Below are 27,605 nucleotides of genomic sequence, written 5' to 3'. Positions count from 1 at the left end.
GGTGGGAGGCTGGTGGGAGACACAAAATGCTGCTGGCTTCCCCCTCTTCTTTCCATGCTGCTGCTTCCTTGATGATTTAGGGGAAAAAAACAGCATAAGAAGGTGCTTTTGTTCAGCCGCCAGCCCCGTTGCTGCCGTGCCCAGAGGCTGCTGCCAGGGCACCACCTGCCCTTGGGGTGACAGGACCGGGGGTGCTCAGCACCCTCCGGAGGGGAAGGCGCCTGTCCCGTGTCACCTCCTCCAGCCCTCGGTGTCCTTTTTGTGCCTGGGACAGGCAGGGGAACCCGGTCCCCCCCGAGGGGCTGGATGCCAGCAGGACCCCCCCACAAACCCTAGCAGCCCAAAGCCCCCCAGGAGGCACCCACAGCACTTGGACCCTTGCCCACAGGTGAAGCCAGCCCAAGCTGGGGGACACGGGGACGTGGGACTGGTGCTGCCTGGGGAGAGGCGGTTTGAGCACGGCACATTCCTGCCCCTGGAGCCCAGCGCAGCCCCGGGCGTGAGTAATGCCCCGGGCTGGCTGCCTCGAATACCTGGGGCTGATCTATCGCCCGCGTGCCGGTGGGCGAGGAGGCGATGAGCACGGCAGATCACGCTGGCACGTCGCACGGCCGCCCCGTGCGGGTGGCCGGCCGGGAGCTTCCCACTGACACCACCAATGGGGCTGAGCCGCTCAGCACCATGTCCCAGCACCGTGCCCTGCTCTTCCGTGCCAGCTCCCACCCACTCGCTCGAGGCAGAGCCCCCTGCCCCAGCCACCCCCAGCCATGGCACGTGGACACCACCGCTTCTCCAACCCTCTCCAAACCAGCTTTTGCCTCTGTGCACTGCAGAGCCCCTTTTTGCAGCCCTGGAGAGCCCGTCCATCCCTCTGGGTCCCACTCTGGGGTGCCAATGAACCCCAGGGTTTCCCCAGGGGATGCCCACCACAAGGAGGGGGCCCGGCTGCTGCCCCCCTTCCTGCAGGTCCCTCCTGGAGCGGGAGCAGGGCTCTGGCAGCAAACGAGCCGGCGGTGCTGCCGGCAGCCTGCCCGCGTGGGCTTGTGTAACCTCTTACGTCAGGCAGCGCCGGGCCAGCTCCTGCCTCCTGCCTCCTGCTTCCCTCCTGCCTGTGCCAGCACCACAGCGGCTCCCAGGGCCCAAAGCTCGGGGTCCCACACCCTGGGGATCCCCGCTGTCCCCTGGGGACACCCAGACCCTGCTGGGACAGGAGGGTGCTCGTCCTCCCCCTGGGGAACAGCCCTGCTTCGCACACAGCAGCCGTCCTTGTCGTCTTCTCCTGGAAGCCAGCAAGCAAATAAACAGATTACATATTTATGCTTCAGTATTTAATTTCTAATTTATTTTTTAGTTTAAGAAACATTGGTGTGGGGATGATGAGCTGGGACAGGCGCATGGGGAGCCTGGGCCCGGCACCACGGGGCAGAAGCCGGAGGGGGCACCATGCTCTGTCCTTTTTGCTTTGCCCCAGTGGCACAAAGCAGCCAGAGCCCAGCGTGCCCCAGCCTCGCACCCTCCTCTTCCTCCTCCCCAGAGACCAGCGTCTTCCTCGCCTCCACAGCTCAGCCTCTCCAGCTGCCCAGCAGCACCCCGGGAGTGCAGCGGTGCAGGGCGATGCCAAGGGGCTCTGCGGGGGGTGTTAATGGGAACAGTGCCCCCAGGGCACGGCCACTGCACGGACAGGCACCACAGGGCAGAGGGGCAGGATGCGGCCAGGGCTGCTCCCCAGCCGGCAGCGCAGACAATCCAGCACGGCCCAGCGGGTGCCCAGAGAGCCGCTGCCACCCCAGCAGCCCCTGGCTTGCATCCCAAACCCGCCCAGCTAGGTTTCGGGGTGCTGGAGGCGGGCTGGGGCACCAGGGCAGCAGGGCGAAGGCATTCCCCAGGGCTGGAGAGGGCAGGATGCCATGCCAAGAACAGCACATGTCTGTCAGCTCACCTTCCCTTCCCAGCTGCAAGAAGCAGGGAAAGAGCACAGGGAGATTTCACCTGGAGGTGCAACCAGCAGCCAGCTCGCAGCATCCTCAAAGGATGCAAGAAATGGACAGTCAGGGCTCGTGCATGTGTTGGCACGAGTGGCCGTGCTCGTGCATCACTGCTGGGCGCCCACCGATGCCCCGTGGGGCTTGTAGGTGCTGTTCGTGGGTTGCAAGTTGCTGCAGGGTTTGCTTGAGCACCCAGCTGCCTTATGTAAGAGAGCGGGAGCGCGGCGGGAATCAGCCCTGGTTTGTAGGTCAGAAAATGGAGGTGCGGGGCAGCTGAAGGCTTGGGCTGGGTCAGCCGGTGAGTCAGTGCCAAAGGAGGGACCGGCGCGGCGGAGGCTTTATTAGCAGGTGAGGGGTGGAGCGAGGCTTCGGAGGCAGGCGAAGGCAACGCCGAGGCGCAGCATCAGCCGAGTGGGGTCTCACCACCCTGCTGGTGTCCCCCGCTCCCTGAGTCCCCGACCTGCCAGACATGGGGTCCCGCTGCCCCTCACACCGCTGACGGCCCCCGAGCTCCCCGCCGCAGCCCCACACCTCGACACCCAGCCGCGGCAGTGCCAGGACGCCAGTGATGGAGCAAGGTCAGTGGAACAGGTTTCTCCTCCTCGGTGCCTCCACCAGGGCGCTGTGATTCGCCCTTCCCCGCGCAGGCTGGGGAGCTGCGGACTCGTTGACAGCGGCTCTCGTTAGCTCGGTTATTGAGCCGGGATGGGGCCACCGGTTCTGAACGCAGCAGCTCGGGCGGCCGCCTTGTGCACCTCCCCTTCTGTCCCCATGCAGGTGGCTTTGCTGCAGCTCTTCCCCCACATTCACAAAGAATTTTTGTGCTCGGAGACCCCCCCCGTGCCGGGGAGCTATGCTGTGAAACACAAAACCCGTAGGACACGGGGCTGTGGCGGATGAAATATGGGGTGCTCACGGGGCTGTTGGTGAGCTCCGTGGTGCTGGGGACCCTTGGGGTTTTGGGGAGCGCAGGCCGGGCTGACCCCTCTGCCGTGGTCTGTGGTTGCCCTGGTTGCCAGCCCGTGGCCACACTCGCCTGAGGGGTTGGTGCTGAGCCCAGGGGTTGCTTGCGGCTGTGAGAAGGGCCAGGCTGGGGCTGTCAAAGAAGGGCTGAAACAGTGCCTGGGCCAGGGGTCAGGATCCTTCCTCTACTCCTTTCAGGCTTTTTGCCAACTCTTTGGAGTGCCTGCACTCTCCTCTGCGTTTCTTATCCTGTGCGTGCCACCGCTATGCACCTGGGATGGGGACACATGGAGCGTGGCCGTCCCATCCGTGGGTTTGTCCCCAAAATGCAGCCAGAGCCACCAAGGGCAGCATCCTCAGGATTTGCAGAAATGCAGCCAACAAGAAAATGGTAGGGAAACAAAGGGGTGCTGTGCCCAGCTGGACCCGTCCCTACCCCTCCTGACAGCAGGGGCCAGCCTCAGGTGAGACCAGCACCGCGCTCAGCCCCGCACCGCAGCCTGGGGTCCGGGAGAGCCAGGGGCAACCCGCAAGAAATCTCACCAGTACTGGGCCTTGAATGCTCGTGCAGGACTTACTGCGTGGGTGCAGGTGGATTTGGGTTCCTCTTGCAGCCCTGTGCTTGCTGATCCAGCCTGGTGCAGTCCTGCGGTGGGCTCGGGTGGCCCTGCTGTCACCCTCTGCACGGTGGGTGTCCCCTGCTCCTGGCCCCGCAGGGACCTGGTCTGGCATCAGGCAACGCTCGCAAGCTGGAGCTTGGTGTCTGCAGTGGGGAAGAATGTTGTCAGAGGTTAAAGTGGTCCCACAGCCCACCCCGTGCCTTCACCCCGGGCACCCTCCCCGTCCTGCTGCTGCCAGGGCCATCGAGGAGCGGGTGCCAGCATGGTCCCAGGCCTTCTGCCCCAGCACCTCTGGGTGCTTCATGTGGTTCGTGTGGGACATGCGCCATCACTGGGGGCTCTCGGGATGCTTGGTGCCCTCCCCCTGGGGCTGCACAGCAGCAAAAGGAGCTGGGGACCTGCCCCTGGCACGTGCTGAAAACTGAAGTGCGTTCATCCCCAGCAGCACCACGGTGCTCAGCGGGAGGGATCCAGGCCAATGCCATGCACCTGAGCGCAGCCACATCTCCACCCCGGCCAAAATCCCCCCAGGTAGAGGTCCCCAGCTCTGAGCCCTTTAACCTCTCCCTCTCTCTGTGCTGTCGGGGAAGGAGATGGGCAGCAGAAAGCTGGATATCCAACCTCCAGGAGACCCCCACAGCACCCCTTATTCCCCAGCCTGAGCACCGAGGGGCTGGGTTTTCACCACGGACAGCACCGCAGCTGTGCTTGGAGGCATTTCCTTATGTGCTTCAGTAGAAACAGCCACAAACTGCTGCTGAGAGTGGAAAAGGTTATTGCAGCCCCAACCCCACAGCACACGTGTGAGCATTGCCATGGCAAAGCCGAGCATCGCAGGCCAGGCACGAGCCTGCAGCTGGGTTCCCCACGCTGTCCCCTGCAAGGCAGCAAATCCAGGCTGATCTGTGTCCAAGTGGCACTTTCAGTCCCACCAGCCCTGGCACAATGTAAGGAGAAGCGTTGGGATGTAGAGCTGTGCCCTGCACCTTGCCCTGCCCCTGTGCCCCTGGGATGCTTGGTGCCATTCCCCAGTTCCCCCAGACCCCAGCTGGGAGCAAGCTGGGGCCATCAGTAATGGGGAGCTAGCTCTGGCCCCAGGATGCTGGGAGGCAGAATTCATGCCATCCCCTGTTATTTGCTAACATTTATGAACCCTCCCCTCCCAGGGGGCAGTTTGGATTTGGGAACCAGCCACAGAGGGTCCCAAAGCCATCATAACCCCCCAGCAAGACGTTGCACCCAACCCTGGCCATATCGGTGCCGTATTGGTGCCATATTGGCACAGACCCCCCCCCCCATGGTGCTGCCTCCATCCTGGCCGCCCCCCTCCTGCCTGCGACGCACGTCGTTACTCAGCCGCACGGCCAGGAAGTGAATCCCTGCCGGGATGGGCAGGAAATTGTTCAGCAAGTGGCGCACACGCTGGCCCGGCAGGTCCCGGACCCCGGCGTCACCCCTCCGACTGGCACTGCCGGCGGTCACCGCTCCGGGTGCGGCGAGGAGCACCGGGCAGAGATGCTGCTGCCCAAGGGAGGTGCCTCCACCTCCGTGCGGTCACCTCCGGCCGTAGGACCTACCTGGTGTCCCGTGGGCGATGGTCTTTCTGGTTCCCATCAGCAGCACTGCTCAGCTTCAGTCGTCCCCAGAACCCTCAGCTGCATTTTTCCTCTTCCAGATCGTGGTCTGGAGGCTCAACATCTAGGGACAGGGGGAGAAAAAAAGCACTAAGTGACAGCGTGTGCTGGCACATTGCCCTCGTGGGGGCCGTGCTGCAGCTGGGGCATCAGCCTCGCTCCTGGGAGTGATGCTCCTTCGGTCGAGGAGCTGGGGCCGGCCTGACAGGCAGCTCGGGGACAGGGTGTCCGTGCTGGCTCCGCTCCTGTGCAGCATCTCCTGCACCATCGTGGATGGGGGGACGTGTCCAAGCTAAACCTGTGGCACTGGTGTTGATGTGAAGCCTGATTTAACACAGAGAGCAGCATGGGGAGGTTTGGGGCTTGGGGCATTAAGGGTCCATGGGTTCCCTGCTGGGTCCAGCCACCCAGGCAGGCGCGATACCAGTGTTTGCTTGCTGGAAGCACAGGGCCAGGGAAACCTGCTGCCTGGCTGGGTTTCTGTTTGGTAGGGTATTTAAGGGTGTTCTCCAGGGTGTGCCAGCCCTGGCCTCCACCCTGCTTTCACAAGCACCCACTCCAAAAGGAGCTTGTTGATCTCGGCTGCAGAGGAGATGCAATTAGCACCGACGAGATTCACCTGGCAAGGCCGGGCTGTGCCAGGGGACAGCCACATAACCCCTCCTGTGTCCCAGGGACGAGCAGAGCCCAGCTCCATCAGCAGCACCGTGTGATGCAGGGGACACGTCCCGGGATGGGGGCACTGAGCATCCTGCCCTGCAAGGGCTGTGTCCACGTGTGTTGTGGGAGATGGTCCGAAAAGAACCTGAGGAGCCACGGCCAAGCAACGTGCCCAAGCTCAAAGAGCTTTGGTGCCATGGCTCAGTTTTGGTCTGTCCCTGCAGTTGTGGAGGTGACCACGTTGTACTCGGGGCCAGCAATCTTTGCAGCATTTCTGGGCTTGTTTGGAGCCTCGTGGGGTCCTGTCCCACAGCACTCAGGTACCGCCACATCCCTTTCAGCCCAACCTTTTCACCAGCTCTCCAGAGGAAGGATGAGTTGGGAGAGGGATCTTGGTACCCCTGTCAGCACCAGCTTGACACCAGCAGCTGCTCGGGTGGTCCTAAACAAAAAGGGAGAGTTAGTGAGCGCGAAACCCCAGACACCCCCGGGGTGCCCACCTCCATCTCACCTGCACACAGGCCTGGGGTTATGGTGCTGAGCACAGTGGGTCCCGGTGGCCATCCTGGTTCTGCGCTGCGTTCCCACTGCCCCACAGCCTGGGCTGGCAGCGGGTCCCATCCTGCTCTCCCGGGCAGGGTCCCGGCAGAGGGAGCTGTGACATTTGTGAGCCAGGCACTGCTGTGCAGGCAGCCTGGGCTTTGGAGAGGGACGGAGGAAAGCCTCAGCCTGCAGAGACTTGCTGAGAGCACAGCACCTGTGAGCGCTCGCCCTTCTGCCTGCAAGTCACGCCAAGAATTACGTAGGACTACTTATTTCAAATCTAAAAGCTTTTTTTTTTTTTAGCTTTTACAAAATACTTAAAAAAGCAAAGGGCATCTCTGGCCCGAGGTGCCTTTGCAAAGCTGCCTGATTACAGCTCCAGCCTGTGCTGCCCCCCATTACACAAGGAAAGAGAAAGCACAGCCATCACAGCCAAAAAGGGACGAGCATGGCCAGATCCCAGAGCAGGGGTGAGCACGTGGTGCCTGCTAGCAGTGCTCAGGTTATTCCTTCACTGTGCATCCTTGAGACGAGGCTGGATAAACCCAGCTGCACCTGAGCCCGTTCCTCCAGCTCCCCGTGCACCGAGCAAGCAGCCCTCTGCCTAGGGGCAGGATTTAAGCCCACGCACACGCCTGTGCCCTGCTGGAGCAGGCAGTGTTTCTTGCAAAGGCTGGGCCTGGCTTTTCTCCCTGGAAGGACCAGCAGGAGCCCAGGTCCTGCTCTGCAGCAGCGGGTGAACCCTCAGACAGCTGCTGTAATGGGGGGGCATGATGTGACCGACAGCAATGAGCTGCGGATCTCAAAGAGATCTGCTGAGCCCAGATCTCAAAGATCCAGGAGACCTTCCAGAGCTTGTAGGACAAGCAGAGGGTTGGAAGGAGTCATCAGAGCCCTAGTTTCATTCCTGCTGTGATCCATTTTGCAGCTGTCTGCAGCGGAGCAGTGCTGTACCTCTGTAAATAACCTGTGAGCTATCCGGTGGTGCTCCATGCGTTTGTGGCTTTGCAATCGCACCTGAAGCTGTTCCAGCACCAAGGTGATCTGGGCGACATCTCTCTAATCCAGAGGTTTGCATCACAGCCTGGACCAGCATGTTACCAGCACCCTGCACAGGGTCTGGTGTGCAAGGTGCTGCTGACCCTCCCCTTGGGCTGTGTCACTGCCCTGGTGCGGTCTGGGCAGGCTGCAGGTCCCCGGCTCCTTCCACCAGGAGCCATCCACAGGGCTCATACATAAAACGCTGCAGTAGGAGCTCAGAAATTGGGCGTAATGGTCAGTGAGACAGGTGATGGGTCTGCATAAGACACCCAGTGCTGAGGGTCAGAGCTGGGCTACGCACTGAGCACAGACGCATCGGGGCACTCGGACCAGGCTCTCTGCTGTGCCCGGCTGTGGGACCTACTGGTGCTGCACCCGGGTGCAAATCCAGGCCCTCCTCACACCCTGCTTCTGCCACCAAATGCCCCAGAGATGGACAGACACACTGCCTCTGTGGCACAGCCATCTGGCCAGCGCAGTGAAGGGAAACTACCAAGACACTCAGAACAGCATCTTCATTTCAGATCGCCGCTCTCTAGGCAGCACGGACCAGACCCACAGTCATGCTGAGCACCCCCTGGCAGAACTCAGGGCTGGCAAATGTCAAACTGAACACCATCCAACCAACGTAAGCAAAACTCCCTTCTGAAAACAGAGCATCAAACAACACACAAAAGCAAATAACGACCATGAGAGCCGCCACGATACCCCAGCCCCCTGCTCCTCCAACGCAGCACCCCAAATCAACCACTTGCTCAAGAAAGAACGTGTGTAATTATTTATTTTGGGTCCCCTTGGAAGTACCGTCGCATGGCTCCTTCAGTTCATGGCTTCGCGTGGTCTCTCGGCCCATGGCCGTGCAGTGCTCCAGCCACGTGCGGCACGCTTGTTCCTGCAGGGAGCCGGTGACCACCGTCCCTTCAGGTCGGCAGGTGGAAGCTGACCCAGTCCCATCTCAGCAGCCGTCCTCTGTGCCACGAACCGCCCTGGAGCATCCCGCAGGCAGGGAGCAGAACGAGGGAGCAGGAGGGATGGATGGGGATGGCTGTGGCCTTCAGCTGCCCCGCGAAGAGAGTCTCTGGCTTGTGTTTTCTGGCAACTTAGAACTGGGTTTGTCTCATTAAAAAAAAAAAAAAAAAAAAAAGGAATAAAATGCTGCTGTTGCTATCTGCAAAAGGAAAGAGAAAAGTCTGTCAGTACCCTGGGGATCCAAGACTGAGCTGTGCTGGAAGGCAACAGAACCAGCAAGAAACACACAGATATTTGAAGGCTGGGAAGTCCAAACGACACAGTGGCTTGAGGTGTCAGCGGATGTGACAGTGGGGAGACCCCACTAATGCCTTCCGTTCACCTCAACGGCAGGCGTGTGGCCCTCAAACCAAGCCAACGAAACCCTGGGAACACCATAAAAGAGCAACAAGTCCAACCAAGATAATGCAGTCTCAAAGGCTTGAGTAAGATCTGAAGCACCTGGGGAAGGATTGTCAATGCCACTGGGCACTGCCCTCAGCCTGCTCCCACTGGGCAACCATGGCTGATTTCTTAATGTCTTTGGAAGGTGAAGAGTCAAGGCAAGCACGAGCGTGGTTGAAAATCCCAGCTACGGGGACTCAGAAGAATCAGACCACAGAGCAGTCTGCATTCATATAGGTTATGAAACCAAACAAGGACTTCACGTCCTGCCAAGCCACACGAGGGCTGTTGAGTAATGAACACTGTTGCCACCTCTCCGAACTCTCATCGTTTCCACACAAGCAGGAATTTGCCCACCCACAGAAGCACTGAGATTACCTGGGCTCCTACTTTTCCAAGTGGGTTGAAAACAAGACCTTATGTTATCCAAATCTCTACCTGCTGAAAGGTTTAATCACTCAATGGTCCCATCTCTTACTTACAGTTCAGTGTCTACAATGACATCTGGCCTCTCCAGAGTCTGCCGTCTCCTCTGGATGGCATCCACAATCTTTTTCCTGGGGCCCAGTGGGATATTGATGCTCTTCAGGTCATTGTCTGAACACAGCATGAGGGCCTCCAAGTCGATCTTTTCCTTCTTCAAGATGGAGATGAACTCAAACATGTGCAGGGAAGCCAGAAAAGTCTCCAAGGGGCTGGTGTCGGGTTCGTCATCATCATCTAAGCCCAGCTCCACCTCGTCCCAGGGTAGGTCCTCCGCGTTCCTCTCCTGCAGGCTGTTGGCACTGCCAATGCTATCGTTGAGACTTGGCGAGCGCTGCAGGCGGCTCCGCAGTTTGACACCTAGCCCATCTGTGTCGCCTTCACCTGGCATGCCGGCATCCTCCCGGCCGATCCCAAAGAGCCCGCTGCTGACGTAGTTGCGCCTGAACACCATGGTGCCCAGCCCCGGGCGGTTGAACAAGGAGTCGTGGCCAGAGTCAGTGCTGACTTCTGAGTGGGCCGAGTCCATGTGCAAACCCGGGTCGCTTATGGCACGGGAGACGGTATCTTCATCTGTGAGGAACATGTCTCTGATATTACGGCGGGTCCACTCCTTGGGGCTGGCGTACGTGCCCTGCTTCACAAACATCACGTCATTCCCCAGCTGCAGGCCGGACAGAGAGCGCACGCTTTTCCTCCCATCCTCGTAGATCTTGAAGGTCCCATCCACCTGCTTCTTCTTCTCTAGCTTCTTCTGTATTTTCGTCTTTCCCTTGGCTGTGCCGTGGATGGTGGCTTGTGAGTATGGCAGGGACGTCACCATAGACATGTGTTGGAACTTCTTGCTTAAGGTGCTACTCGAGTAGCTGGAGAAGCTCATGGTGTCTGAATTATCCGACATTTCCTTTCTGTACCGTTTCTCCATCCTCTCGTGGTGTTTCTTCTGCAGCTTCACGCAGTCCTTTATCCTCCGCTCGGCGTCGCGGAAGGCCTTGTCCTTCAGCTTGCTCACCAGCTTGGGGTTGAGGCTGCTCTGCTTGGCAGCGATAGAGTCCAGGTAGCGCACGCACTCCATGTGCCCCTTCATGGCTGCCATGTCCAGCGGGGTGTGGTAGTCGTTGTCCAGGCACCAGATGTTGGCCCCAAAAGAGATGAGGAAGGAAAGGCAGTTCAGGTGGCCGTTGGCTGCTGCCAGGTGAAGGGGGGTGTTCCCCCAGATGTCACATTTGTCTGGATCCCCCCTAGACAAGGAAAAGAACCGGTTAGCACGCAGGCTTGGCTGACAGACAACTGAGATATGTCCCAAAGAACAGGCTATTGCAGTTGTGTGGGGCAAATCAGTACAATGAACTTTTTCTTGTCTCCGACAACCTAATTTTAAGACTTTTGGTGGTGTGGACAATGGCATGGATTCATGTGCCTGACAAACAAGTCTGTAGTAATTCCCATAACTTGAATTCTGCTCTCAGGAGACACGTGTTCCTGCACCAAACCAGTTTTTGGAGGAAGACAGGCCGGATTCTGATCAGCCCAGAGCTGAGATACGAGGCTGATTCCAGCTCAGGCCTTAACATTTCAAACCTCAAACATCCCATTAAATACCACTCAGATCCCATCTTCGAGTCTTGGCTTCGTTCAGATTCTACTGAGCGCCATCCCAAAACACCACTCCGTCCACCACGCCCTGGGTGGGACACCACAGCGTCCCACCAGGATGGCAGCACCACCATGAAATGCCATCCACCCGCTGCTGCACCTCCCCACCTTCCTCTTCACTCGTGCCTGGGGGACCCCAGGGCCCCGAGGGCATGACTTCAGAGGGGAACAAGAGCAAGGTTGCTGGCATGGGCCTGGAGGCTGGGCTTTTGTGGGGCTTTTTGCCGCACCACGCTCGGTTTCGATTGCATGGCTCGAAGCACAGTGGTATTAGCACATCCTGAGAATCCAGTTTCAGAGAAAGTGGAGATTAGGTTTCTGCACTCCTCAAGAGCCGGCCACTCGACTAATGCAATTAGCATCTCTCCTCGCATCGTGCTGCCCCTACCCCAGTGCTGCTGATTGGGAACAGCCACCTGCCCACATCTCCTGCCTCTATTACGAGAGGGACACAAACCTAGGAGCGAAGGGAGCTTCATCCTCCTGGCATTCCTCTGTATTTATGATCTGCTGAAACAAGAGAGAGTTCACACCCCTGCTGGCACCAGCTTTCGCTCGAGCGAGTGCGCTAATGCTATGCAGCCGGCAGCAGTATCAGTCAACATGGCGCTCTCCTTCGTGCACATGGCTGAGGCAAAGCCCTTTATTAAGGCTCCACCACCCTCCAGAGCAGCTCGCCTTGGGGGATCAGGGCTCTGCAGAGCCGTGACTCAGCACAGCTCCTGCTGTTTCCTCACCACCCTTCCCAACGAGCTCCAGAGGAGCTGAGCACTGTTCTCCCACCACGAGGTGCCCAGCACCAGGCCCAGGCCTGTAGGGAAGCGTCTGGAAGAGGGTTCGGCCAGCTCAGGCATTAGGTTTGCTTTCTGCAGGCCCTCAAGAGAAAGAGTAAATGCCTCGGTGGAACCAGAAGTCCAGAAGGTGAATGCACCCTTGAGACCCTCAGCCTGTGTTACTTTACTCCCGGCTGCCTCCTGTATTGATGAGATCTGCTGGGACCTGCAGAGCCCAGAACCCTTCCAAACCCCACATGTGCTGCAGCCCCTCTCACTTGAGAGAGGATAAGAGGCACTTTGGAGAAAGACAGCGGTGATCACAAGAGCTGAGCTGCTTCACATCTCCAGCCCCAGCACGAGGCCAGGACGCCCTGGGAGCTGCTATGAGGTTCCCTTGGTGGGAACATCTGCGGCTGCTCTCCAACACACACCTACTTTCACAAAACTTATAGAAAATTAGTAAGTCTACAACTTGAGCCTGCTGACAAATTCAGCAACAGTTGGTCAAAAGTTTCAAAACCGTGGAAGGGAACTGAGCCAGAAAGTTTGCCAAGCCCTGCGAGTGCAGCCCTGTTTCTTTATCCCAGAACCTACAACATCCCTTACAGAAGCAGAGAAAGGATTCAAAGACGAGGCCTGGAAGGACGCTAGGGAGGAGAAGGGCCGGCAGGTTACAGGGACGGAGGAGCCGTGCAGCCAGCAGGGGAGGAGAGCAGTCGGTCCTGTGGCACCGCCACACTCCGGGGGCAGTAACTCCTTAGCCTGCCCGCATACCCTCGTAGTGACATGTCCAGGCTGGGAAATTCACAGGGGGATAAATATTTGATGATTTGCAAGAGAGGAGTAAATTATTCATGGGGCTGGGTTAAAGAGCCAGCGAAACTGGAACTGCCGGAGCCAGCGGTGGGACTCCGGCACGTGAAGGGTCCTTGGCTTGCTTCTGTGTGCTCTGGGTGGGCACACAGAGCTGTGTCAGCTCCCACGGGCACAGCCGGGGGGCTAGGGCACTGGGAGGCTCCCCACAGGTACAAGGACTGGTCATTTGGACAGGGACTTGAAGCAACCTTGCTCCCCATGGCAAGCATAGGGATGCTTCATCCATAGGGCCCTTTCTCTGCCTGGTTTGGCTGGCAAAGAGCAAAGCCAAAGAGGTCCTGGGGGATGCATATTTTAAGATCTGCTTTGCTTTGCTTTTCATTGCTTCAGAGAATAAGTGAGAGGAAAGAGCATCAAAATCAGCTTTCCCTGGACATTTCCATTGCCTAGGAACAAAAGTATTAGAGCAAAATTAGATCTCTAGGTCCCTTTGTCCTATAAACGTCTGCCGGAGGCACTAAAAACAAGAAAGAAGAATGGTGACTTGCAAAGTAGACCTGTGTGATCTGGCACCGATAATAAACACGAGGCCCTCCCTCTGGCGAGCGTCAGCCTGGGCAAAACTTCACCTCGAGGGCGCTGCGCACCAGCAGATGCTGACTGCAGGGTCCACTAAGTGGGAACGCATTTTAATAACAGGTGTGAAGTGCAGCGCTTCTCAGCTTCAAAGCGTTGTCAGGTGCTGAGTCAACTCCTGTAATAATCATTATTAAAAAGGCTGTTAATTGAGCCCCTCGGGTGGACGTGTGCATCTCCTGAGTCACTGCCTTCTCACTGTGACGCGCACGCTCACTCCCTTCCTGCCGGCTTTTCCCCTCCGCTTCCCCCATAGGATCCCAATTACCCTGGGAATCCACCGGCACGCACGCCTGTCCTTCCCCGACCGCACGTGCAGAGTTCCTCCGATGGCGATGGGCTGGCTCAGCCCCCGGCAGGCACGCTCGTGGAGGTGCATGAAGGATCAGGGCCTCTGATCCACAAGGAGCCAGCCAGCTCCTGCAGAACGCATGGCGGTGTTTTTCACGGGAAGAGGAGAAACTCGTTTATGGCTTGAGGAAAAGGCGGCCAGCTTCAGCACGGCAATGGCTTCAGCACTCAGGGCATCGACACAAGCAAAGCCTGGCACAGAGCAGAAAAGATGAGTCTGGGACCCCCAGCAGAGCCGTAGGCCTTGCATCCCAAGCTCTGCCCAGGTGGTGCTAAGTGCAGGATTCAGCTTTCCTCCAACAAGCTCAGATCCCTAAAAATCTAGCACCAGCTGCTTTAGGTTAGGCTGATGGTCGCAGGCCATCCTCCAAGGGAAGCTCCCTACCAGCACAACCACACTGCTCAGAGTGGTCATCAGCCCCTGCTGCCAACCTGTCTGGTGGAAAGACACATCCTCAGCTCCCCTGTGGGCCACTCCAAGGCTGGAAGCCCTGCTGCTCCCAGCAGAGGCCCTCGGGCCCCTGGAGACCTGGAGCTGGACGGACACCCGTCACCGGCACGGCGGTGCTAACGGACCGTGCTGAGGAATTACTGCCTCTGAAAATCTGCAACACTAAATGCCAGCGAGCCTCTCTTTTCCCAGCCGTCACGCTAATTGGGTTTGTTTCCCTCGCTGGAGCCCAGCCAGGAGGAAGAAAAAGGCTTTTTGTGCTGCTAACAAGAAGGATGAGGCAGTGCTAATGCCTCCATCCCGTCCCTTCTCTCCATCCCCTTGCAAAAGTGGCACCGAGGCACAAACACGTCACCGGCTCTTACAGCACCATCTCTCCTGCTCCAGCCTGGACAGTGCAACAAGCCCGCTTCATTAACCCTTCTCTGCAGGCCGAGATGACAATTTTTCCTCAAGGACCCCCCAGTGATTTTGCTGGACTTTATTTCCCTGTCCCCACCTCAGCCCCACGGCACTACCCGCTGAATGCACAGGCGCACGAGCATGACTCCTTCACTGGTGACAGAGCCAAGCTGACCCTAAATGCCAGGGGGGCAGGAGCAGTGATTTTTGCCCCCACAGCCTCGCTGGGGTGTTTGGGAGCAGCCTGCCCACAGCACTCAATCTACCAGATGGTCTGGGTGCCAGCACCACTGCGCAGTGCTGGAGAGGAGGATTGGGCATTTCCAGGTGCCGCTGAGACTCCCCCATCTCCCCTCAATCCCAGAGCCTGCATGGTTTCCCCTCCCTGGCAGCCCTGCCTGGGAACTTTTTCATTTCTTTTGCATCCAGCATTGGCTGCAGGGACAAGGAGGTTTCGCTGGTTTCTGCATGGTGCTGGGCAGGGAGGTGAGCGCATGGCTGTAAACGCGCCCTGCAGCCCCACAGACAAATGCTTTTCTCCCCCATCCATCACCTAAAGGGCACCGAGCCTCTGCCGCGCTATTTTCCCTGTCAGGAGCAAATGTATATTAGGCTGTTAATTAAACAGCGGCCAAGCTGCACTCAGACACATCCACGAGAACCTTTTTATCGAACGTGAATTTATAAAAGGGGCCCTTCTGTGGAGATGCAGCCCTTGGGATTTGTGGAGAGGCGGGAGCTGCTAGCATGGATGTGTGGGGCAGCACAGGGCAGGCTTTGGGCAAATGCCCCTCCAGAAAGGCTCTTGGCCATCAGAGCGTCTTTGGAACCATTTCCACTGTCAGGGTCCCATCCCCAGAGCTCCTGCCCTTGTCTCTCTGGGTGGCACTTTCCCAGAGCTCACAGCAGATTTTTGCTTCTGTCTTGCACGTTTCCTGAGAGTGCTGGGCACAATCACTGCCAAGCTGCACCCAACAAGTCCCAAAGCCCCCACTTTGTCCCCCGGTGGCTGTGACACCACGTGCCACAGGTCAGGCAATGGGTGCACACAGGAGAGCAGCTCCTGATGCAGCTGCACGGTCTGAGCAGCATCCCAGGGCATCACCTCCCACGGTGCCTGCCCTGAGAGCATCCTTTCCTGAGCATTCCCCTAACGCACCAGGCACTCAGGGACTTCCCAGAGCAACTGTACACAGCCCGGATCTGAAGAGAAAACCCTTTACAATGGAAGGGCAGCAACGCGTGACAGAGCTCTGCCTGTAAACGCAGCGGGCCAGGCTGAAGGTTTTACACAAGCCGACCGGAGCATCAGGAGGTGCTGAGCCCAGGAACAAGTACAGCAGGGATGCAGCCGACCTCGTACAAAGGAGAGCTGCAAACACAGCCCAGGCAGGGAAATCTCAGCTTGGGAGCTGACGGCCCCGCTGAGCCCTGACCCAGGAGGAGCACTGAGCCCATCCCAGGAGGCGTAGCGTACGTCCTGGCCCCAGCACTATTCCTCAGTATCAGAAGAAAAAACAACAAAGCATCCCCCCAACAAAGCCTAACGCCCTCCCAGTCCCACTCCCCACTCTCCACACATCCACACCGACAGCACCAGAGACCCTCACATCAGGCAGCCCAGACGGGTTGAGGGAGGCACCAGCACGGAGCAACCCCACTGGAAGAAATCTGCTCTTGGGGGATCTGCTCCTAAATTTTCCAGGCTCCACGCACAAAACAGGCTGCTGGTGAGGCACACGTTCAGACCTAGCTTTGGGTAGAGCAGAGGAGCATCACCGGCTGCCAGCTGGCACGGCACACGTCTCTCCTCTGTGCGAGCATTTCGTGGGACAGAAGGAGCTCTTATTGTCTCTGTCCCCTCATTTAGAAGGGCTAAGGGCTGGCTTTGTGGCGGTGACCTGATGTGCTGGCATTTCAGCTCTGCCTGTCCTTATGGGACCTGACCCAGGACTGCAAAGCACTTGCAGGGGGGACCCAGCCCTACCTGGGGAGCTGCAGGAGGGGTTTGGGGCAGGAGCAAAGCCACGGGCAGTTATAGGGTCAGAGAATCAGGAGAAACACAGAGTAGTCACCAGGAATGCAGGATCAGACTTAAAGCACCAAAGGGATAGAAACATAACGGGTAGGGGACGAGAGGGGAGGCGTTATGGACAGAAACCACCAGTTTGTGGAGCATCTGTACCCACGCTGACCTGTGAGCAAGGAAAAGGGGGAAAGCCGGGGTCTGAGCTACCCTGTCCCTGGGGAACGGCACCGAGCACCCGCCAGCACTCACCCTCTGCTGACGATGAGGCGCAGAGCGTCCAGGTTGCCGTGGTAGGCGGCCCAGAGGGTCGGGGTCATGCCATCCTCGTCTGGCGAGTTGAGGTCCTTCTTGGTGGCTTCCTTCAGCAGGTCCAGGTAGCCGTCCCGGGCTGCTCGGTGGTACTGGTCGTTCATGGTGCCGAGCGGCCGCTGGGCGAGCGCATGGGTGCGCGGGGGGCTCACAGGGTGGGCATGGGGACGGGGAGCTGCCAGGAGGGCCCAGCTCGCCTCGCACAGCTCCGCCGTGCCAGGACACCTGAGAAGTCCTGGCGGGGAGGCAGGAGCTCCTTCCAGCCACGCTCTGCAATGCTTCCCCTGGGTCCTAAACGTCCTCCGGCGCTGGCAGCTCCTCACAGGGAACCTTTCACGCGCCAGCTCCGCAGCACATTAAAAAGCTCCAATTAAGCAGCGTCGCCATGCCAGGCTCAGCAGAACACTGTGGGTTCAGGGTCACTCAATAACAGCTTGTAAGGACTAAATATCCCCTAAGTGGAGCTGCACAAAAGTCTCATGGGCCGTATCCTGCCTGATATCCGCTCCTGAGCCCCCCTCACGGTCAGTGGGGCAGCATCAGTGGGCCGATGGAGCAGGAGCCCCCCGCCTGCACTCAGCCCCGTCAGAGCAGGGAGCAGCAGGGAGCTGCAGGAGCCCCAAACCGCTCCTGTCCGTGTCTCAGTTCTTCTGCCACGACGTGCTAGAGGGGCCATATCCGTCCTCCAGCATCCTTTACACCAACACTATATTTCTGCAGGGAGCTGAGCATCCCGAGCGATGCCTCCACCCCAGGGCCAGCTCTCGCAGGATTCCCAGGCCCGGGGCACCCTCTGCCGTCGGGAGACACCGAGCCGAGCCCGGGTGCTGGCTGAGGCACGGGGCTGTCACAGGACGTTGTGCCACGAGGAGAATTGCAACCCCTGGGCCATGCTGCCAGGGAGGAGGAATTTCCTGCTCCTCTCCATGCACCATGCCCTGCAGGACCCTGGCGCTTTGCTGGCTGAGTGCCCTGGCTCTAGGGATGGGGGGCTCCGGGGATGAGCCCACGTCTGCCACCAAGGTCCTAAAATGGCATAAAGCCACTGAGCTGGGCTGGGAGAGCGGTGAGAAAGGGAGGACAGAGGAAAGGGGAAAGACTGGAAGAGCAGCAGAGAGGGCTGAAAGAGAGGCATGAGAAGGAGGAAAACCAAAAAGAAATGCAGCTTATTCTTCTAAGCAAGAAAATGCCCAAAGAGCGCAGGGTGGCCCCAAAGCAGCCCCCGGGTACACCTGCACGAGCTGCAGTGATTAACCCCGGGGTGACCGGCACTGAGTCACAGTGCCGGCTGCCTGGGGACACCTGTAAGCGCCCTGCAGGGCACGCTCACACCTACGGGTTTGTACTCACCCGCTCGGCCTCCCCAGGCGAGTCCTGACGGATGCAGCAGACACAGAGGTATTTGCCGCTGGGATTCTTCAGGTGAAAAGCAGCGTAGTAATGTCTGCAATTCATTACCGAGGTTATTTAATGATTCTCGTACTATTAATTAAGCTTGTTATTACTACCATGCTGTATGGTGGCTCCCACGGGGGATAGGGAGCATTGCCCAAGGCAGCAAACACTCTTTCCTGTGTTGCTGGCTGTTAAGGACAAAGGGAGAATAAATCAGTGCATGTAGCCCAGGGGGTCTGTGTGCCTCTGGCTTCTGCAGACTCTTTCTAAAGGCCTCTGCAAAACGTAACCATTACCAGCTCCTGTTCGCTGCACGGGGGGTCTGGGCTTTCCCTGGGAAAGGCAACAGAGTGAGAACAGCTCAGCCGCTCACCCCCAAAAACCCCAAGCTGTGTGGATGAGTGTAGCCAGCAGCGCGGGTGGCAGCCAGCTGATGGCAGCACGGGCAGGACGCACGGAGGTGCCCCCAGGCCGGGCACCGGGGCCACCGCTCGTCCCCGCAGTGCCAGGGGGCTGGGGTGAGGCTGGAGCTGGTCGCAGGATCCCCGTCAGGCTGCAGGGTGTGAGCGGCGTGGAGGGGCCCGTGCCCGAACTCGTAAACGACGAGGAAAAGCTCCGCGAGAGGCCGCCTCGTAAAGGAATAAAACGTGTCCCTAAAACTGCCCTGCGTCTCGCCACCTCGCCCGCTGGGATATCTCTCCTCCAAGAACCGGAGGAAAAAGTCTCTCCTTGCCTCCAGCCTAGCAAATGCTTGGATCCCACCTGCTCTGTATTTTGCACCATGGCTCCTTTCTCCTCGGAGCAGAAGTTAAGCTCCCAAGGGCCAGAGAGAGGTGATCCCACCCCAACGAGCGAAGGGCAGTGTGCCAGCAAAGGGGAACACGGATCCTGGTCTCCAAATCCTGCTCCATTCTTGTGCTAAACCTTCCTCCTTGTTGACATTGTGCAAAAGGATTGAGCTGCCCTTGGCAGTGAATAGATAAAAACGCAAATTTCTTCTTTTTCCTCAAAAACTTTCCCTTGTGGGGCAGGCTCGGAACCCTGATGGGAATTGTACGGGGTGAGGCACAGTATTTACTGTGCTCAGTTAACCAGAAAGCCAAGTCCAAAATCGTCAGCAAAAAAAGTTCATCACCTAAAGCATCTTCTTTCAAGGGGTGAAATCTAGTTCCTGCAAGGAGATCCATTTGGTGGGGTCGCTTTGCTCTGTCTACGGCAACTGTGACCCTGTGCCCGAACGGTCTGTGCCATTCTCAGCAGCGCGCTCACCTCGTGCCCTCCCCAGGTAAATAACCCTTATCTCTCTCCTGCTTCCCCCAAATCAGCTATTGCCTAAAATGGATCGCGTGAGTTTCCCTGAGAAGCCCATGAAGCGCTGCTGCCAGCTCCAGACATGGTGTAAATCACAGAGCCATCCCAACGGGTATAAATTCTTCGGCTGACCAAAGTGCGGCACCAGGGGAACTTCTCAGCCTGGTGAGAGCAGAGATTTGGATTCCAGGCAGCAAATCAAGGTTGGTGGAATGGCTTAGTTTGAACAGTTACTTTGCTTTGATTCAGGCTTTTTGTAGAGAACCTTTGTAGAGAACCAATGAAGTCTCAAACCTGGCATGGAGAAGGGGCTTTAGAAGGGATGAGAGCAGACACAGCTCATAGCACTCTTGTTGGAACTGCTATAAACCATGGTGCGAGGTTCCAAAGACACCCAGGGCTTTCTTACCTTTCAGCAGCCTGCTTCTGAGCCAGGAAGTATGACGTTCTCTCTGAACGTGTAGTGGTTGACATTTAGAAATCAAACCACGTTGGATATTTGCCTCAGGGTGTTTGAGCTTGGGAGTGCTTTTCTGGTGCTTTTCCAGTATCTTACATCAATAAACACCAATAAATATGTGGTGTGGCAAACTAGGCATGCTTTGTCAAATTGACCTGGGATCTCCCCAGGCAAAAGCATCATAAGAAAGAATATAGCCTTCAGGGAACCGGGAAGAAAAGGCATGAAAATGAGCCCATCCTTCTTTTTGCGCTTCCTGTCTCAGCCTTTCCCATTCCCCTGATACGTTCGCTCCTCCTCGCACCACGTCTCACTTTGGTCCAGCCCTGGACTATTCAAAATGAAGTGACCTTTCTCATTCACGGCCTCTCCTCCCGGCAGCATCAACCCTCAGCTACGGCATAGCTGAACCATGACTGAAGAGCCCGTGCAGAAGGACAGCGAGATCCGACGCTCCAACTCCAGCATGGGCTGCGGACACAAGGACGACAAAGCCAGCCTGGCTTCGAGCCAGATAGCACCTTATAGCCACCAACCCTCCACTCCAGCTTCCAAGGAAGTGTGGAAAAAGGGCGGCCGCATGTTCTCCATCCTGCTGGCCGTGCACTTAGCCCTGCTGGCCTGCACGCTGGTGAGCAGCGGGGCTTTTGAGAAAATTGCCGTGCATGATTACGATGTCTTCTTCCTGCTGACTGTCATGATGCTGATAGTCATAATCTGGATCATCTTCTACCTCGTCAGCACCGCCCGGTGCCCAGATGCCATCCTCTGCAAAGACTCCCACGCTGGACCCATCTGGCTGAGAGGTAGGAGCTCTTGGGGAGCTGAGGCTGGAGGCGAGAGGCAGGATGAGCAGTTCACATGGGCATTAATTATTACAAGAAGGGACGACCACCTGGGGCACAGGCTCCTTCTCCTGTGCTGGGGTGTAGCATCATGCCCTGCTTCAGGTCTGCTCCTAGTCCCCCCCGGCTTCACTGCCAGGTCTCCCTTTACCTGCAAGGGCTCTCAGCTCTTTACAACACCAGGCTCCTTCCCAGCCTTGCCATTTTCCATTGCAAGACCTGTTAGTCCCAATCAGAGTGGAGTGTTGATCCAGATGACTTTCCGAAATCCCTTCTAGCCAAAATTACTCCATGATTTGGGTGGTGGGAGAGGAAAAACTGAAGTAGAAGCAAAGCCTCTCCATGGCAGTAGTTCCTCCTCTTCCTTTCCCCCATCTGCATTATCCCACGTGCATACATCTCTCCAACCACAAATATTCTGGTTCTTCAACAGGAGGCCTGATCCTGTTTGCCATTTTCAGCCTTGTCATGGATGTGTTCAAAATAGGATATTACTCCAGCTTCTACAGCTGCCTGTCTGCGATCAAAATCATCTACCCCATTGTGCAAGCAATATTCGTGGTTGTCCAGGTGAGGCGGCTGCGCTGTGCCCTGGGGAGTTGTAGAGGGACAGAGCCACCAGGGGAAGGAGCTCCAGTCTCACGGACGTAGGGCAGCTCCCTCTGTGGCAAACGCAGGCGGCTCAATTCAGCCCAGCCTCAGCAAACATCACCTCCAGCAAACCACAGCAACTTCCAGTTGTGGCAACTCGGTTTGAGGCATTGATTCAAAGCAGTCCCAGCCTGTGACAGTTGGATTTACGCCAGGATGCCTTGCCACAGGCTCTAAGCAGCATCCAGCCAGGTCTTTCCCATGAAGAAAAGAGAGGGAGGAGGACGGGCAGGGCAGGGACTGCCTTGCAGTTTGCAGACCATGCACAGAGGACCACCTGCTCTGGGACAATACCAATGGGGAAAGAAGTTGGACAGGGACAATTTAGGTAGGAATAGGGTTTGGGCACAGGCAGAGCAGGGGCAGTGGGACTGGGCAGGAGGAGCAAAGAACAGACCGCAGAGAGCAAACAAAATGGCCAGGTTTATGGGCTCACAGCCTGTGCCCGGCTGGACCAAAGCTAAAGAGAGATCCCTGCTTCAGAACGATGGCTTTCTTGCAACAAAGCTTTCTTTTTCTTCTTGTGTCCTTGCCAGACATACTTCCTGTGGATCTCTGCCAAAGACTGCGTCCACGTCCACCTGAATGTTACCAGGTGAGCACTGCTGCTCTTCTTTATCCCTCTGGTCCAGAAAAATGGGGCCACTGCAAATCGCCTGCACTCTCTCACTCAGCTGAGATGCCACAAGGGGATAATCCCATCTCCCTTAATGCTAGCCAAAGCTAAAACTGCCAAGTTTCCAGCTAGCCTGGAACCATTGAGGTTTATGACCTATGGATTGAGCAGGGCTGGAATACAAGCATAACTCAAACAGATTAGTATTAAATAAATGATTAGCATTATATAAAATGCTTCATAGCTGACTTCTGCTTCCCTATGGAAAGCAAAATGCAGTGGGCAAGCCTCAGGCTAAAAAAAAAAAAAAAGAAAAAGAAACAAGATCTTGTCCACTTTTGCAACACTGGAGACCAACCCAGACCTATTAATCTATTCCCTATTGAGAAGCTCCTCCAAAACCAACAGGAGGATTCAGGCTTTGCTAATTCTTATGAGCATGGACAAGAAATAGGAAGGGAGTGAGAACAGCAAAGCAAAGGTTTAGGACTTCTAGCCTTGACAACTCCAGAGTCCTCAAACCACTTCAGGCAGCTCCCACAGTCCCTCTGACCACACGCACAAGTCTATAACGTGGATGGGAGCAACACGGCCTAAGGCCATTGCCTTAATCTGGGGATCCTCCTCCTTCTTCTGCAGGTGCGGCTTGATGCTAACTCTGACTACAAACTTAGCGGTGTGGATGTCTGCAGTGACAGACGAGTCCGTTCACAAAGCACACTCAAAGTTGAAGAAAAATGTGACAGATGACCTCCTCAGATGGCTCCTGAAAGGTAATTTGCCCATTTGTGAAGCCATCTGGTGCAGGACTTGAACACTTGGGGTAGAAATTGATCTTCACATCAGGTTTTATCAGGGCATTTTCAGAAGGCCCATCTAGAGCTGAAGATTCCTTTAACAGAGCCGGTATGTTAAAAGCCAGGTCTTAATATTCGTTTCTTCAGTGTGCATCACAGAGGAGAGTGGAAGGTGGAAGGGTCTGGACAAATGGGATGAGAAGGAAGAAGGGAGGTAAAAAGAGATTTAAGCTGCCACCTAACTTCTTTAGAAAAAACACAAACACCAAAAAGCTGAGGTTGATGCGTCCTTGTTTTCAAAGATCATGTATTCTTCTGTCCGTGGTCTTGTTTTTCACTGATCCTAACCATCCAGTTCTTCGTGGCTGCTAACAAGTGCTGGCCTCTAGCTGTAATACATCTATGTGTTTTTATCTTTTTCAGTGGGAATGAGAAGTAGCTCAGCTGAAGTTTGCAATTGCAACAGCCAAATCTGCCAAATCTTCAAGAATGGATACTTCTGGCTGTACCCCTTTAACATTGAGTACAGCCTGTTTGCCTCCGCCATGGTTTACGTCATGTGGAAGAACGTCGGCCGCTTTATAGACCACCACTCCCACCACATTCACCACCTGAAGTTCAAGCTCTTCCGAAGGACCTTCTTTGTAGGCATCGTGTTGGGCCTCATCATTCTGGTGAGCGGCCTGGGAGTCCTTATCGTTTACGAGGTGCAGGTAAACTCCAGCACTGAATCCAGCAAGAAGAGCCAAGCGCTCACCATGTACTACATCTTCAACATCGTGTGTCTGGGCCTGATGTCTCTCGTCTGCATCGGAGGCTCCGTCATCTACCGCTTTGACAAGAGAGACATGGACCGACACAAGAACCCAACCAGGACCCTGGACGTGGCCCTGCTGATGGGCGCAGCCCTGGGGCAGTATGCTATTTCTTACTACTCCATCGTGGCCATCGTGGCCAGCACACCAAGGGACGCCATCAGTGCACTCAACCTGACCTACGCCCTCCTGATGATTGCTCAGCACACCTTCCAGAACATCTTCATCATCGAAGGCCTTCATCGGCAACCCCCCAAGGAAGACCACAAGCACGGTTCTCGCCAGAAGGACCTCTGTGGTCTCACCTTTGTCAATGTCAGTGCGGTGTCCCTCCGCGTGCCTGATGGCAGCAGCACCTTGGCACCTAGCACTGCCCCTGGCACCGAGGCCAGCCTTCCTTCCGACCTTGTGCGGTCCCTCACGGCCCCCAAGAAGATGAACTGGAGGAGGAAGTGCTTAAGGGAGATCTCCATGTTCCTCCTGCTGAGCAATATCATAGTGAGTACATGCAGGGGGAAGAGGGGAGCGAGCACAAGTATCTGTAAAGGAAAGCATGTGGCCCATGCAAAAACTACCCTTTCTGTGCTTCCACTGCATGGGGAGTGGACTTACTTACATTTTTAAGAGCAGCCAGCTCTAATTCCCTTGTCATTTAAAAGAGCCAGTCTCCTGGAGTTAAGATATTTTAGGCTTTGCTGAGAGAGGGCATCAGTAATCAACAGAATATCAGACAAAATCGGTGGGTACAAAAGAATTAGTTTCAGTAGCTTCATTGAGCAGATAGTAGAGTAGCTTACTAAAAGCAATAAAATAGATTAAATCCTTCTCTTACTCACCCAAAGAAAGGATGTTGGGTGGATTCAAAGAAGAATTACAGCTGCACCTTCGAAGGTGCCAAGCTACACATTACATCTCAAGATTCCCAGCTGGTCAATGCATCACATCCTCTAACTCACTTTACGCATCAGCTGATAAAGAACATGCTGGCGACTCCCACCCAACCACACACACTCCGGCTGAGCTTCTGAGCTTAACTTACGCATGCTGAGCCTGAGCAGCCCAAGCTGCTGCCAGCTCAACCCTACCCTTGCTTGCTCCTCCCAGAGCCTGAGCAGGCCACGTCCACACTGACACACGACATGCTCACCTTCTTCCAAATCCATCTTCTGCGCATGAATTGAAACTGTTCTTTCGGTACAACACTAGCTCATATTTGATCTTGATTGTGAACAGGAGCTCCTCGCGTTGGTCTCACACTCAGAAGGTTGTTCTTTCCTCATCTCTCTCGGGAGCTGTCACTGCAGGTGCTTGCTCTGCCATACGCCTTTCTCACCACAGTGTTATTCTCTCATTTCCTCAAACAGCTCTGGATCATGCCAGCGTTTGGCGCCCGGCCCCACTTCGACAATGATACAGAACTGAACTTCTATGGCGATTCCATGTGGCCGGCTATTGTGGACATTTGCCTGCCTTTTGGGATCTTCTACCGAATGCATGCAGTGGCCAGTTTGCTGGAGGTCTACATCATGTCCTAAAGAATCTCTTGCAAGGAAGATGAGATCCTCCTTGAGCAATCCACCTTCTTCCCACCCCAGGGCTGGGAGACTGCCCAGGGGTCCCGAGGGATTCCCAGCACTGCCTGAATCACGTCCCCTCGCAGTGTTGGGGCATTTCTGAACTGTCAGTGAAGATCATCCAAACATAGTCCAGATTTTATTTTTGCTACTTGTGTGTGGATGGATGTGCATATGTGTGTCTGAAGTTCTTAGAGTTTAAAAGAAAAAAAGGATCCAGCATAGGATCATGGTTATTACCCTTGATTCATGCAAAGACACATACCTTCCTTCTTAAAAGCCTGTTCACTCCACGCCACTGACTTATTGTCCCGTGGGGTAGGTGCTCAGCCCCATTGGACAGTCAGTGTCTGCCTGCAAACGGGGCCAATCCTGCCTGCACGCAGAGACCAGTGGGCACGAGGGGCTAACCCAGGTGCGGAAGGCAAAGAAAGGGAAACCACTCGCCTTCTGGTATGGCCAGTCAGAAACCACTCCCCTGCAGAGATGTGAAAAACAAGCGATCAAGAAAGGTTTGGGGAAATGCTGGATCCTTCCTCTTTGTATTGCCCATTTCAACTGGCCTTCTCGCCCCTTCTCTGTATCAGCCCGTTGTTTCCCTTCCTCCTGGGGGAAGCTTTCTGCGCCAGGAGGGAGTGCTATGCGCAGTCCTGGGCTGGCCCTGACAAGGTTGAAGCCCATTTTTCCCCCATTTTTTCCCGAATCAGGGCTCAAGAGCCATAAATATCTTATGGGCAATACAGAATGATGGAGAGATTTGTTTTTCTTTTTTTTTTTTAAATAGATGATGATTTTTTTTAAATATACAAACATTTTTGTACACAAGATTATTTATTGATTTTCACTGTAACTCTGACCTCCTAGAGGGACCTTCTGCACCCTGCAACACAGCAATCAGTCCAATGCTACAGCTCTCCCTTGATCTCCCATGCCCTCAAGGTACGATTGCACTGCACCTGCCAGCCCGTGCGGGCGTTGAGGCACAAGTTTCTGGGTGCCCGCAGCTCTCTGTGAACCATGGTATGGTTGAGGAGGCTTTCAGGGCAGGACTCCTGGGCTGCAGGAAGTAGAAACGGGCCGTCCGCCGTGCCCAGGGACCAAGCGGAGCCGTGGGAAGCCCATGCCGCCTGGTGTCACTCAGCAGGGAAGATGAGTGCCAAAATGGCACAGCTGAGGCAGCCGTCCGTACCCTGAGACATCCAAGGTTATTGTTCAAATAAAGAATAGCGCACAGGCGGCAGAAATCTTTCAGACTTTTCCTACAGACATGTGTGCATCTGCCAAAGGAAAAAAAAAATAAAAATAAAAGGAAATCATGATATTTGAAACCGAGTGATGTGATTTTCTGTCTAACAGCCCAGACTGCACGCACTGTGCTAGCACTGCCAGCCCGGGCATCTCAAACCACCTTCCCCCTCCAGAAACAGACTCAGACCCCCAAACCAGAAGGCAGCGGTGCCCCTGGGCGGTCTGACACCAGGCTCATCACTCCACCATTTCTCTGGGGCTGGCATTGGGCACCGTGAGCCCATTTCCCCTGCCCCCAGGAGACTGCAGTGACCCAGCACCCCTGGGTGGGTCCCTCCTCCCCTTTGCGAGCCTGGGAGCAGCCTGCCTGCCTCTCCTGCCCCATCAACCTGGCAGAGGCTTAACTCTTTTCTGGCATTGATCTGGTAAAGATAAAATCTCTGCCCAGAAACCACTTTTTCCGAAACAAAAGCCTTGTTAATTTTAACTGCGGGATTCACAGGTTATGTCAAGAAAGAGACGCAAATTGTGCGCAGACGTCAGTCCTACGTATGCCCTCGTGCTTTGTTTTACCCCAAGCTGCTGAGCTCTGATGGGCACACAACACCTTCAATCACCACCTCTGTTCCTTAGGGGCATGCAGGGTTTTCTTCCTGCACACCCAGTGCCTGATACCAGGTTCCCAAGCCTGGGTGCACTAAGCCAGCATGCGAAGTGCCAAGAGAGCAGTAACCACAGAGGCATTTCTGGGACTAAATAAAATTAAAATGGGTGCAGGGACAACCCCACAACAACCCAAGCAGCACTGATACTGAATCCCAGACCAATCACTCCAAGGTGACGGATCAACTGGAACCACAACATCCAGCCACAGGTTATCACACCCTGATAAATCACAATTCTGGGAATGCCACAAAGTCTGTGATGCCCACTTGCTAACCTGAGGTATCTCTGTGCTGCAAGTGCGGGCACGGCTGTGGTTTGCAGCTGAGGGCTGCGTTCTTCCAGCCACACACTTGCATTTTGGGGGAGGCAGCAGGTGGGGTTCACAAATAGCTATTTCCCTATATCTATATACACAATAAAGGAGAGGGAAAGAGTATTAACAAGCCCAAAAAGAAAAGA

At 56.0% G+C, this 27,605-nt stretch overlaps 2 protein-coding genes across 4 annotated transcripts in view; one reads left to right on the top strand and one right to left on the bottom strand.

The window, feature by feature from the left end:
- The first annotated feature begins 62 nt into the window (after window positions 1-62).
- OTOP2 (otopetrin 2) lies at window positions 63-27,583 on the top strand. The gene is made up of 8 exons (XM_083805612.1): window positions 63-2,563; window positions 19,489-19,677; window positions 20,316-20,740; window positions 21,213-21,349; window positions 21,967-22,025; window positions 22,686-22,819; window positions 23,267-24,156; window positions 25,023-27,583. Exons 3-8 carry the CDS (start codon window positions 20,347-20,349, stop codon window positions 25,191-25,193), a joined length of 1,785 nt encoding a protein of 594 aa, XP_083661738.1. The 5' UTR covers window positions 63-2,563; window positions 19,489-19,677; window positions 20,316-20,346; the 3' UTR covers window positions 25,194-27,583.
- The window catches only part of USH1G (USH1 protein network component sans), a 25,987-nt gene continuing 6,591 nt past the window's right edge, over window positions 8,210-27,605 (bottom strand). The window contains exons 2-4 of one of the 3 annotated variants that reach the window (XM_083805619.1): window positions 16,709-18,212; window positions 9,342-10,583; window positions 8,210-8,614 (exon numbers count right to left, since the gene is read on the bottom strand). In XM_083805619.1, coding sequence (XP_083661745.1) covers window positions 8,611-8,614; window positions 9,342-10,583; window positions 16,709-16,872 — 1,410 coding nt within the window. In that variant the 5' untranslated portion in view covers window positions 16,873-18,212 and the 3' untranslated portion in view covers window positions 8,210-8,610. Of the gene's footprint in view, window positions 10,584-16,708; window positions 18,213-27,605 lie in introns of all 3 variants that reach the window. The other 2 variants (XM_083805617.1, XM_083805618.1) reach the window with 2 other exon arrangements.

The sequence above is a fragment of the Anser anser genome (genome assembly GCF_964211835.1).
Source record: "Anser anser genome assembly, chromosome: 19".
Taxonomy (NCBI): Eukaryota; Metazoa; Chordata; class Aves; order Anseriformes; family Anatidae; genus Anser; species Anser anser.
The sequence above is the reverse complement of the archived record's forward strand: the minus strand, read 5'-3'. Positions and strand labels throughout refer to the sequence as shown.